At 51.0% G+C, this 11602-nt stretch overlaps 1 protein-coding gene and 1 long non-coding RNA gene across 2 annotated transcripts; both read left to right on the forward strand.

Annotated features, from left to right (window-relative positions):
- Positions 1-1556: 1556 nt before the first annotated feature.
- LOC147091927 (uncharacterized) lies at positions 1557-7923 on the forward strand. Its single transcript, XR_015075245.1, has 2 exons — positions 1557-1672; positions 7684-7923. It is a non-coding gene; the product is annotated as an uncharacterized LOC147091927 (long non-coding RNA).
- On the forward strand, positions 1873-3664 carry LOC147091928 (uncharacterized; the record flags this gene model as incomplete). Its single annotated transcript, XM_085976464.1, has 1 exon — positions 1873-3664. A coding segment is annotated over one exon (1500 nt), but the record flags the coding sequence as incomplete, so codon positions are not given.
- Positions 7924-11602: the final 3679 nt, after the last annotated feature.

The raw sequence follows: 11602 nt of genomic DNA on the forward strand, positions 1-11602 counted from the left end.
GGGAGGAGGTTGTTTACTTTGGAATCGAGGAGGCTGAGGGGAGACCTGATTGAGGTGTATAAAATTCTGAGGGGCCGAGATAGGAAGGACCTATTTCCCTTGGCAGAGGGGTCCACAACCAGGGGACGTAGATTTAAAGTAATTGGTCAGAGCTTTAGAGGGGAGTTGAGGAGAAATGTTTTCACCCAGAGGGTGGTGGGGGTCTGGAACTCACTGCCTGACAGGGTGGTAGAGGCAGAAACTCTCAGCACATTTTAAAAAGTACTTGGATGTGCACTTGAATTGCCGTAACCTGCAAGGCCACGGACCAAGTGCTGGAAAGTGGGATTAGTGTGGATAGCACTTAATCGGCCGGCACGGACAAGATGGGCCAAATGGCCTCCTTCTGTGTCATTATTTTTCTATGATTCTATCGTGGGCGGCGGGTGGTTGTGAGGCTGAAGGGAATAACTAAGATAGGGAGGGGCGAGGCCATGGAGGGATTTGAAAACAAGGATGAGAATTTTGAAATCGAAGCATTGCTTAATCGGGAGCCAATGTAGGTCAGAGAGCACGGGTGATGGGTGAATGGGACTTGGTGTTGAGTTACGACACGGGTAGTTTTGGATCACCTCAAGTTTACATAGGGTAGAATGTGGGAGGCCAGCCAGGAGTGCGTTGGAATAGTCGAGTCTAGAGGTAAGAAAGGCCCGGCTGAGGGTTTCAGCAGCGGATGAGCTGAGGCAGGGGTGGAGACGGGCGATGTTACCGAGGTGGAAATAGGCGGTCTTTGTTATGCTGCAGATATGTGTTCGGAAGCTCCTTTCAGGGTCAGACATGATGGCGAGGTTGTGAACAGTGTGGTTCAGCCTCAGACAGATGTTAGGGAGAGGGATGGAGTCAGTGGCTAGGTAATGGAGTTTGTGGCAGGGACTGGAAACAATTGCTTTAGTCTTCCCAATATTTAATTGGAGAAAATTTCTGCTCACCCAGAATCGGATTAGAGATCGTGGAGGGGTCGAGAGAATTGGTGGTGAGGTAGAGCTGGGTGTCGTCAGCGTACATGTGGAAACAGGCTGTGTTTTCAGATGATGTCACCAAGGGGCAGCATTTAGATGAGAAATAGGAGGGGGCCATGGATAGATCCTTGGGGGACACCAGAGGTAACGATGCGGGAGCGGGAAGAGAAGCCATTGCAGGTGATTCTGTGGCTACGATTAGATAGATAAGAATGGAACCAGGCGAGTGCAGTCCCACCCAGCTGGACGACAGTGGAGAGGCGTTGGGAGAAGGATGGAGTGGTCAACCATGTCAAAGGCTGCAGACAAGTCAGGAAGGACGAGGAGGGATAGTTTACCTTTGTCACAGTCACAAAGGATGTCATTTGATGAGACTTGTTTTGACTTCAGGACCAAGTCACTGAGGTGGATTGGGCTGTTTCTGGCCCGGTGGTTATTGTGGGCACGGCTGGACACCAGTGGGACCGGCTCTACCCTGTTGGTTCTTTGAGACAAAATTAGCCAAAAAAAAACCCTTCTTCCCCACTTACCCTTTCTACACTCCTTTTACAGGGTTTTAGAAGTGGAGCATTTACAGACAGGAAGCTCAAACCAAACATCACGTCAAGATCTGACAGAGTCGCTCGATTCCTCAGGACCTGATTCAGTCGCTCCTCCAATCTGCTGGAACACCCGTGAGTTCACACTGATGAGAGACCTTTTAAATGTTCTGAAAGAGCTTCAAAATCTACAAATACCTGAAGCGGGGAGAAACCCCGGCCCCGTGTGTGGGAAGGGATTCACTCAGCCATCCACTCCAATGATACACCAGCAAGTTCACACTAGGGAGAGACCTTTAACCCGCTCCGTGTGTGGGACGGGATTAATTGCACCCTCCGTGCTGCTGAGACACCAGCTTGTCCACACCGATGAGAGACCGTTGACCTGCTCCGTGTTTTTGAAGCGATTCTCTCATTCTGCCACCCTCCTGAGACACCAGCTTGTTCACATTAAATGTTCTGACTGTGGGAAGAGATTTAACAGGTCCCAGGATCTGAAGAGACACCAGCTGGAGAGAGCAGGAGAGATTCTGTTGACCTGCTCCGTGTGTGGGAAGAGATTCACTCGGTCCTCGAATCTGCTGGCACACCAGCGAGTTCACACTGGGGAGAGGCCGGTGAAACATTCTGACTGTGGGAAAAGCTTTAAAAGGTCCCAGGAGCTGAAGGGACACCAGCTGGAGAGAGCAGGAAAGAGGCCATTCACCTGCTCCGTGTGTGGGAAGGGATTCACTCAGTCGTCCGACCTGTTGAGACACCAGCGAGTTCACACTGATGAGAGACCATTTAAATGTTCTGACTGTGGGAAGAGCTTTAAAAGCTCCGTGGAACTGAAGTTACACCAGCGAGTTCACACTGATGAGAGACCATTTAAATGTTCTGACTGTGGGAAGAGCTTTAAAAGCTCCGTGGAACTGAAGGTACACCAGCGAGTTCACACTGATGAGAGACCATTTACATGTCCTGTCTGTGGGAAGAGCTTTAAAAGCTCCACGGAACTGAAGTTACACCAGCGAGTTCACACTGATGAGAGACCATTTAAATGTTCTGACTGTGGGAAGAGCTTCAAAAGCTGCGCGGGACTGAAGGTACACCAGCAAGTTCACACTGATGAGAGACCATTTATATGTTCTGTCTGTGGGAAGAGCTTTAAAAGCTCCACGGAACTGAAGTTACACCAGCGAGTTCACACTGATGAGAGACCATTTAAATGTTCTGACTGTGGGAAGAGCTTCAAAAGCTGTGCGGGACTGAAGGTACACCAGCAAGTTCACACTGATGAGAGACCATTTACATGTTCTGTCTGTGGGAAGAGCTTTAAAAGCTCCAGGGAGCTGAAGAGACACCAGCGAGTTCACACTGGGCAGAGGCCATTCACCTGCTCCGTGTGTGGGAAGGGATTCACTCAGTCCTCGAATTTGCTCAAACACCAGCGAGTTCACACTGGGACTGGGGAGAGGCCGTTCACCTGTTCCGTGTGTGGGAAGGGATACACTCAGTCCTCGTCTCTGCTCGAACACCAGCGAGTTCACACTGGGGAGAGACCGTTCACCTGCTCCGTGTGTGGGAAGAGCTTTAAAAGGTCCGGGGAGCTGAAGAGACACCAGCGAGTTCACACTGGGGAGAGGCCATGCACCTGCTCCGTGTGTGGGAAGGGATTCACTCAGTCCTCGAGCCTGCTCAAACACCAGCGAGTTCACACTGGGGAGAGGTCGTTCACCTGCTCAGTGTGTGGGAAGAGCTTTAAAACCTCTAGGGATCTGAAGGGACACCAGCGAGTTCACACTGATGAGAGTGTGGCAAAACCACTAAGTGACTTACATAATTGTCTGTAACCAATGTTATTACCTCTAGCATTAATTGTCTAATCAATGTTATTACCTTTCAAGTTGGCTTTGGTTAAACAGAGCTAGATCGACAACATCGCGATCTGACGCGATGACGTCATCACGTGGGTCACGTGACATCCCCTTCGGCGGGAAACATGATGACGTCATGACGTCGGAGGTAGAGGGCGGGACCAGCCTGTCCTCGTGTGGATTGAAAGAAAAGACCTGTTTTGAGCTTCTCCTGTAGTTTCTTGTTTTGTAAAGTTCTTAGACAATAAATTCAGTTTGTTAACTTCCAGTAAGTTATAGATTCTTTGTTAGGAGTGCAGAGACTCCTACATTGGTGACCCCGATTCCTCGCGATCGTTTTTCACGGTGAACGCTGAACACAGGCCAGTGATGGAGGCCAACGCAGTGGCCTTGAAGCTCCCCCAATTCTGGGAACAACAGGCAGCCTCTTGGTTTGTGCAAGCCGAGGCGCAATTTGAGCTCCGCAACATCGTTCAGGATCAGACCAGATATCTCCACGTGGTCTCCGCCCTCGAGAGCTCGACGGCGTCGAGAATCATCAGCCTGCTGGAGAGTCCTCCGACTGCTGACAAATATGTCGCCATCAAGACACGATTGCTGCAGGTATTTGGTCTCACCAAAGCGGAGCGCGCTCGCCGTTTACTGGCTCTACCAGGGTTAGGAGACTCCAAACCCTCGGAAATGATGAGTCATATGCTGACTCTCCTGGGGTCCGAGCCCCAGTGTTTTCTGTTTCGCAACTGTTCCTTACTCAACTTCCTGAGCAAGTACAGGCGTCCCTCGCCCGAGCAGAAACCGCAGACTGCGTCGCGCTCGCCGAAGAGGCGGATAAGATTTACGCAGTCCGGCAACAATACTGCGCCCTCGCGCAACGCCCCGCCACGAAGAGCCCGGCCCTGGCTCCGACAAAGGCGCCTCCGACGACCGGTTTCTGCTACTACCACGCTCGTTTTGGCCTGAAGGCCCGCTGCTGCCGCTCGCCGTGCACTTTCGTTACCAGACCATCGAATAGACCGCCGCAAGTCATGCACGCCGGTCCCGGTACTTCCCCCGCTGTGATGGCGATCGGTGCTTCCGGGAATCTCACCTACGTAATCGACTCCATCTCCGGCCGTCGTTTTCTATGCGACAAGGGGGCGCAATGCAGCATACTGCCCGCCTCGGTCATAGACCTTCGCTCCGGCAGCCGTGGTCCCCCTATGCAAGCGGCCAACGGGGGTTCGATCCGCACTTGCGGGAAGCACCTCGTCCGAGTATGTTTCGGTGGACAGCTTTTCAGCTGGCATTTCATCACCGCTCAAATCTCACAGGCCCTGTTGGGTGCTGACTTTTTAGGCGCCAACGGCCTGTTGGTGGACGTGAAAAATCGACGCCTCGTTCGCGCCACCACGCTCGATGATATTTCGGGGACGCGCAGCACGGCTGCATCACACACGATTTCATGTGCGCGGCCGCAGCCCGACGATTTCGCCCGGCTCTTCGAGGATTTCCCCGAGCTGACGAAGCCCAACTTTTCGGCTCTGACCGTCAAGCATAGGGTGGAGCACCATATTTCGACTACCGGCTCACCCATTTATGCCAGGGCGTGACGTTTAGAGCCCAGTAAGCTAGCGGCAGCAAAGGCGGAGTTCGCCGTGATGGAAAAAATGGGGATCATCCGTCAGCCCAGTAGCCCCTGGTCCTCCCCGCTCCACATCGTCCCCAAGCCCGGCAGGGGATGGCGGCGCTGTGGGGATTATCGCCGCCTCAACGACATAATGACGCCTGACCGCTACCCCATTCCCCATATACAGGACTTCTCAGCACATTTGGCGGGGACGTCCATCTTCTCCAAAATCGACCTCATCCGTGGTTACCATCAAGTGCCGTTGCACCCTCAGGATGTCGAAAAGACAGCGGTAATTACCCCCTTTGGACTCTTTGAATTCCTGCGAATGCCCTTTGGGCTTAAGAACGCGGCACAGGCGTTTCAGCGCCTCATGGATTCAGTCCTGCGGGACCTTGACTTTCTGTTTGTTTATTTGGACGATATTCTGGTTGCCAGCACCTCCAAGGAGGAACACCTCGAGCACCTTCGGGTCCTTTTCAGACGGCTTCAGCAGCACGACCTCATCGTTAACTCGGACAAATGCTGTTTCGGCCTATCGCAACTGGATTTCCTGGGCCACCGCATAACCCCCACGGGGGCAACGCCACTTCGGGTCAAGGTGGAGGCAATTGCGGCGTTCCCGAAACCAAAATCCGTGAAAGCTTTACAGGAGTTCCTGGGGATGGTGAACTTCTATCATCGTTTCATCCCCAGGGCTGCACAGCTCATGCGTCCTCTATATGAGGCCCTCAGAGGCTCGACGGGAAAGGACCCTGTGGAATGGTCACAGGAGATGGATCGTGCTTTCGAGGAGATGAAAGCCGCACTCGCCAATGCGACCATGTTAGCACACACCCTGCCAGGAGCCACCATCGCTCTCACGACGGATGCGTCAGACTATGCGGTGGGGGTTGTCCAGGAGCAGTGGGTCGACGGTGCGTGGGAACCCCTGGCCTTTTTTAGCCGCCAGCTACAGCGGCATGAACGCCGGTACAGTACTTTCGATCGAGAGCTGTTGGCTTTGTTTTTGGCCATCCGCCATTTAAGTTTCCTCCTCGAAGGACGACGCTTCATCACATTTGTCAACCACAAGCCATTGCTGTTCACAATGGCCAAGTCTGCGGAACCATGGTCGGCTCGGCAGCAACGGCAGCTGACGTACATATCGGAGTTCACCACCGACATCCAACATGTGGCCGGTAAGGACAACGTCGGCGCCGATTGCCTTTCCCGCACCGCCGTCCAACTGGGCATTGACTACGCACAGATGGCGGTTGACCAAGCGGACGACCCGGAGACCCAGGGTTTTCGTTCGGTTCCAAACAGCCTCCAGCCGAGGGATGTGCCTTTCCATTCCGCAGGTACCACTCTGCTCTGCGACGTTTCACTGGGTGCACCCCGTCCGATCGTCCCGTCTAAATGGCGTCGTACAATTTTCGATGCCTTACACGGCCTATCGCCCCCTGGGGTGCGGGCATCGCAAAAACTGCTGGGCTCCAAATTCGTATGGAGGGGAATACGCAAGGACGTCAGGGACTGGGCGAACACTTGTGTTGTTTGCCAACGGTCCAAGGTGCAGCGCCATGTCAGAGCCCCGCTCCCCACCTTCGAGGTCCCGGAACGGCGATCTGATCATATTCACATCGACTTAGTGGGACCACTCCCACCTTCTCGGGGCTTTACGTACCTTTTGACGATGGTGGATCGCACCACGAGGTGGCCGGAGGCATTTCCCCTGACGTCCACCACATCTGCGGACGTTGCTCGAGCTTTCGTTTCATCCTGGGTAGCCCGTTTTGGTGTCCCTGCGGACATTTCGTTGGATCGGGGGCCGCAATTTTCGTCTGAACTCTGGAACGAGGTGATTTCTGTGTTGGGCGTTAAACTCCACCGCACTACGGACTATCACCCACAGGCGAATGGCTTGTGCGAGCGGTTCCACCGCTCCTTGAAGGCGTCGCTCAGGGCCAGCCTGCTGGATGCATCCTGGGTTGACAAACTACCGTGGGTGATGTTAGGACTCCACACGGTGCTGAAGGAAGATCTCCAGTCGTCGTCGGCGGAGATGGTTTACGGGCAACCGCTTCGAGTCCCAGGTGAATTCCTGCCATTACCTACGTGACCATGGTCCGCGGCCACACAAAAAGAGACCCTCCGGGATGTGGCCCGCTGTTTCCGCCCAGTTCCGACCTCACGGCACGGTTTGCTTTCGTTCAACGTCCCGGGGGAGTTGTCGAAAGCCAAGTTTGTGTTTGTGCACCAGGACGGCCATCATACCCCGCTCGCACTGCCGTATGCCGGACCCTTCAAGATTTTGCAGGCAGGGGACAAGAGTTTCGTGATTGACGTCGGGGACAAACTGGATCACATCTCTGTCGATCGCCTTAAGCCTGCGCACCTGGACCTCGAACGACCGATCGAGCTGGCGCAGCCTCCGCACCACGGCCGGCGGCCGCTACCACACCTGACACCGCCGTACCACCTACCAGTTTGCCGCCTGCTCAGCGTTTTCCCCTCCGGGTATTTCGGAGTCGGTCCAACAGACTTGTCCGACCTCCTCAGCGATTGACTCTTTTCGTTAAAGACAATTCTGGGGGGGCGTATGTGGCAAAACCACTAAGTGACTTACATAATTGTCTGTAACCAATGTTATTACCTCTAGCATTAATTGTCTGTAACCAATGTTATTACCTTTCAAGTTGGCTCTGGCTAAACAGAGCTAGATCGACAACATCGTGATCTGACGCGATGACGTCATCACGTGGGTCACGTGACATCCCCTTCGATGGGAAACGTGATGACATCATGACGTCAGAGGTAGAGGGCGGGACCAGCCAGTCCTCATGTGGATTGAAAGAGAAAAGACCTGTTTTGAGCTTCTCCTGTAGTTTCTTGTTTTGTAAAGTTCTTAGACAATAAATTCAGTTTGTTAACTTCCAGTAAGTTATAGATTCTTTGTTAGGAGTGCAGAGACTCCTACAAGAGACCATTTACATATTCTGTCTGTGGGAAGAGCTTTGAAACCTCTGGGGAGCTGAAGGGACACCAGCGAGTTCACACTGATGAGAGACCATTTACATGTTCTGAGTGAGGAGGACATAAAAAACCTGCAAATGGACATAGACAGGCTAAGTGAGTGGGCAGAAATTTGGCAGATGGAATATAATGTTGGAAAGTGTGAGGTTATGCACTTTGGCAGAAAAAAATCAAAGAGCAAGTTATTATCTAAATGGAGAGAAACTGCAAAGTGCTACAGTACAAAGGGATCTGGGGGTCCTGGTACATGAAACACAGAAGGTTAGTATGCAGGTGCAGCAGGTGATCAGGAAGGCCAATGGAATCTTGGCTTTTATTGCAAGGGGGATGGAGTATAAAAACAGGGAAGTCTTGCTGCAGTTATACAGGGCATTGGTGAGGCCACACCTGGAATACTGCGTGAAGCTTTGGTTTCCATATTTAAGAAAAGATATACTTGCTCTCGAGGCGGTTCAGAGAAGGTTCACTCGGTTGATTCCGGAGATGAGGGGGTTGACTTATGAGGAAAGGTTGAGTAGGTTGGGCCTCTACTCATTGGAGTTCAGAAGAATGAGAGGCGATCTTATCGAAACATATAAGATTGTGAGGGGGCTTGATCGGGTGGATGCAGTGAGGATGTTTCCACTGATGGGTGAGACTAGAACTAGGGGGCATAATCTTAGAATAAGGGGCTGCCCTTTCAAAACTGAGATGAGGAGAAACTTCTTCACTCAGAGGGTAGTAAATCTATGGAATTTGCTGCCTCAGAGAGCTGTGGAAGCTGCGACATTAAATAAATTTAAAACAGAGATAGACAGTTTCCTAGCTGATAAGGGAATTAGGGTTACGGGGAGCGGGCAGGGAAGTGGACGTGAGTCTAGGTTTGGATCAGCCATGATCCTATTGAATGGCGGAGCAGGCCCGAGGGGCCGTATGGCTGACTCCTGCTCCTACTTCTTATGTTGTAAGAGCTTTAAAAGCTCTGGGAACCTGAAGAGACACCAGCGAGCTCACATTGTTCTGTAGCGCAGGGCCCTGCAGACAGCTGGTGCATCATGAACATGGAATGGATGAACGTTTTGAAATTCTTGTACTGCTGTTTAATCTTTAAGGTTGCTGTGCTGATGATTCCCTTCGATTGACTGTTCATGGTGTTACATAGAATGTACAGCACAGAAACAGGCCATTCGGCCCAACTGGTCTATGCCAGTGTTTATGCCCCGCACCCACCCTACTTCAATTAACCCGATCAACACATCCTCCCATTCCTTTCTCCCTCATGTAGCTTCCTCATAAATGCATCTGTGCTGTTAACCTCAACTACTCCCTGTGGTAGTGAGTTCCCCATTCTCACCATTCTCTGGGTAAAGACATTTCTCCTGAATTCACTACTGGATTTGTTAGGGACTTTTATATTTATAGCCACATAAATATGATGAGATTTTGTTAAGCTGACCAGTATGTTGTTGTACTTTGTCTTTTTCTGATGAATGAAACATTACTGAGCCCCTGTACCCGTGTTATGGGATGAAGTGCCAGACAAGTAAAGGCACAACGTCTGGGTGTGAATCTGATAATAACCTCACAGACCGTATAGGTGTGATAGCCAGACGGGCTTGTGGTTATAGTCTGGTCACAGATGGACTAAATTCCCTGAATTAGCAGGAGTTCAGGAGGCGGTCAACAGATGGGTCCAAACAATCCCATTTCCTGAGTGGTAACCAAGCTTGTGTATAAGAACAAACCACTTAAGCCATTGTCAGTTGGAACAGACTCGAGAAGATCGCGCGCGAATCCACTGTACTTCTATTCTCCAGATTGAGGGAATTATCACCCGATCTGTGTTCTGCAGCGCTCTTAATAAAGCATGGAGAGACAATTTGTGTTCTTGTGAGCTTGATTATCTGGTAACCGAAACCCTGGGACTCCCGCTCATTAGGGTCAACCTCAATGTGTGGAAAGGGATTCCCTGGTGTGTCCCACCCACTGACACACCAGAGTGTCCACATTGTGACTACGGTGGGTCGATTCCACTGTTTCCGATGCCTTTAATCACATCCAGGACTGAACCATGTTAATTCAGGCAACTGGGGCTTGTTAATGTTAAAACCCCAATAACTGGGCTGAATTTTAATATTCTTCATGAATAGAAACATAGAAGATAGGAGCAGGAGTAGGCGATTCGGCCCTTCGAGCCTGCTCCGCCATTCAATGAGATCATGGCTGATCATCCAAATTCAGTACCCTGTCCCTGCCTTCTCCCCATATCCCTTGATCCCTTTAGCCTTAAGAAATATATCCAACTCTTTTTTGAATATATTTAATGAACTGGCCTCCACCGCCCTCTGTGGCAGAGAATTTCACAGGTTCAACACTCTCTGGGTGAAGAAATTCCTCCTCATTTCAGTCCTAAATGGCTTACCCCTTATCCTTAGACTATGACCCCTGGTTCTGGACTCCCCGGCCATCATAAACATCCTTCCTGCATCTAGTCTGTCCAGGCCTGACAGAATTTTATAGGTTTCGATGAGATCCCCTCTCAATCTTCTAAACTCCAGTGAGTATAAGCCCAATCGACACAATCTCTCCTCATACGTCATTCCTGCCATCCCAGGTATCAGCCTGGTGAATCTTCGCTGCACTCCTTCCATGGCAAGAACGTCCTTCCTCAGGTAAGGCGACCAAAACTGCACACAGTACTCAAGGTGTGGTCTCACCAAGGCCCTGTACAACTGTAGCAAGACATCCTTGTTCCTGTACTCGAACCCTCTTGCTACGAAGGCCAACATACCATTTGCCTGCTTAACCGCCTGCTGCATCTGCATGCTTACCTTCAGCGACTGGTGCACAAGAACACCCAGGTCTCTTTGCACTTCCCCTTCTCCCAATCTATTGCCATTCAAATAATAATCTGCCTTCCTGTTTTTGCCACCAAAGTGGATAACCTCACATTTATCCACATTATAGTGCATTTGCCATGTTTCTGCCCAATCACCCAATCTGTCCAGATCGTACTGGAGTTTCACGACATCCTCCTCACAGCTTACCCTCCCACCCAGCTTTGTGTCGTCTGCAAATTTGGAGATATTACATCCAATTCCCTCGTCCAGATCATTAATATATATTGTGAACAGCTGGGGTCCTAGGACCGATCCTTGCGGTACCCCACTAGTCACTGCCTGCCACTCGGAAAATGACCCGTTTATTCCAACTCTTTGCTTTCTGTCTGCCAACCAGTTCTCTATCTAAGTCAATACCTTGCCCCCAGTCCCATGTGCCTTAATTTTGCACGCCAATCTCCTATGTGGGACCTTATCGAAAGCCTTCTGAAAGTCCAAATACACCACATCCACGCGTTCTCCCTTATCTATTTTACCAGTTACATCCTCAAAAAATTCCAGTAGATTAGTCAAGCATGATTTACCTTTTGTAAATCCATGTTGACTTTGTCCGATCCTGTCACTGCTTACCAAGTGCTCTGCTATTACATCTTTTATAATAGATTCTAGCATTTTCCCCACTACCGATGTCAGGCTTACCGGTCTATAATTCCCCGCTTTTTCTCGACCACCTTTTTTGAATAGTGGGGTAACATTAGCTACC

The sequence above is a fragment of the Somniosus microcephalus genome, unplaced genomic scaffold (genome assembly GCF_052327205.1).
Source record: "Somniosus microcephalus isolate GS21.2 unplaced genomic scaffold, FLI_Smic_1.0 unresolved_chr3, whole genome shotgun sequence".
NCBI lineage: Eukaryota > Metazoa > Chordata > Chondrichthyes > Squaliformes > Somniosidae > Somniosus > Somniosus microcephalus.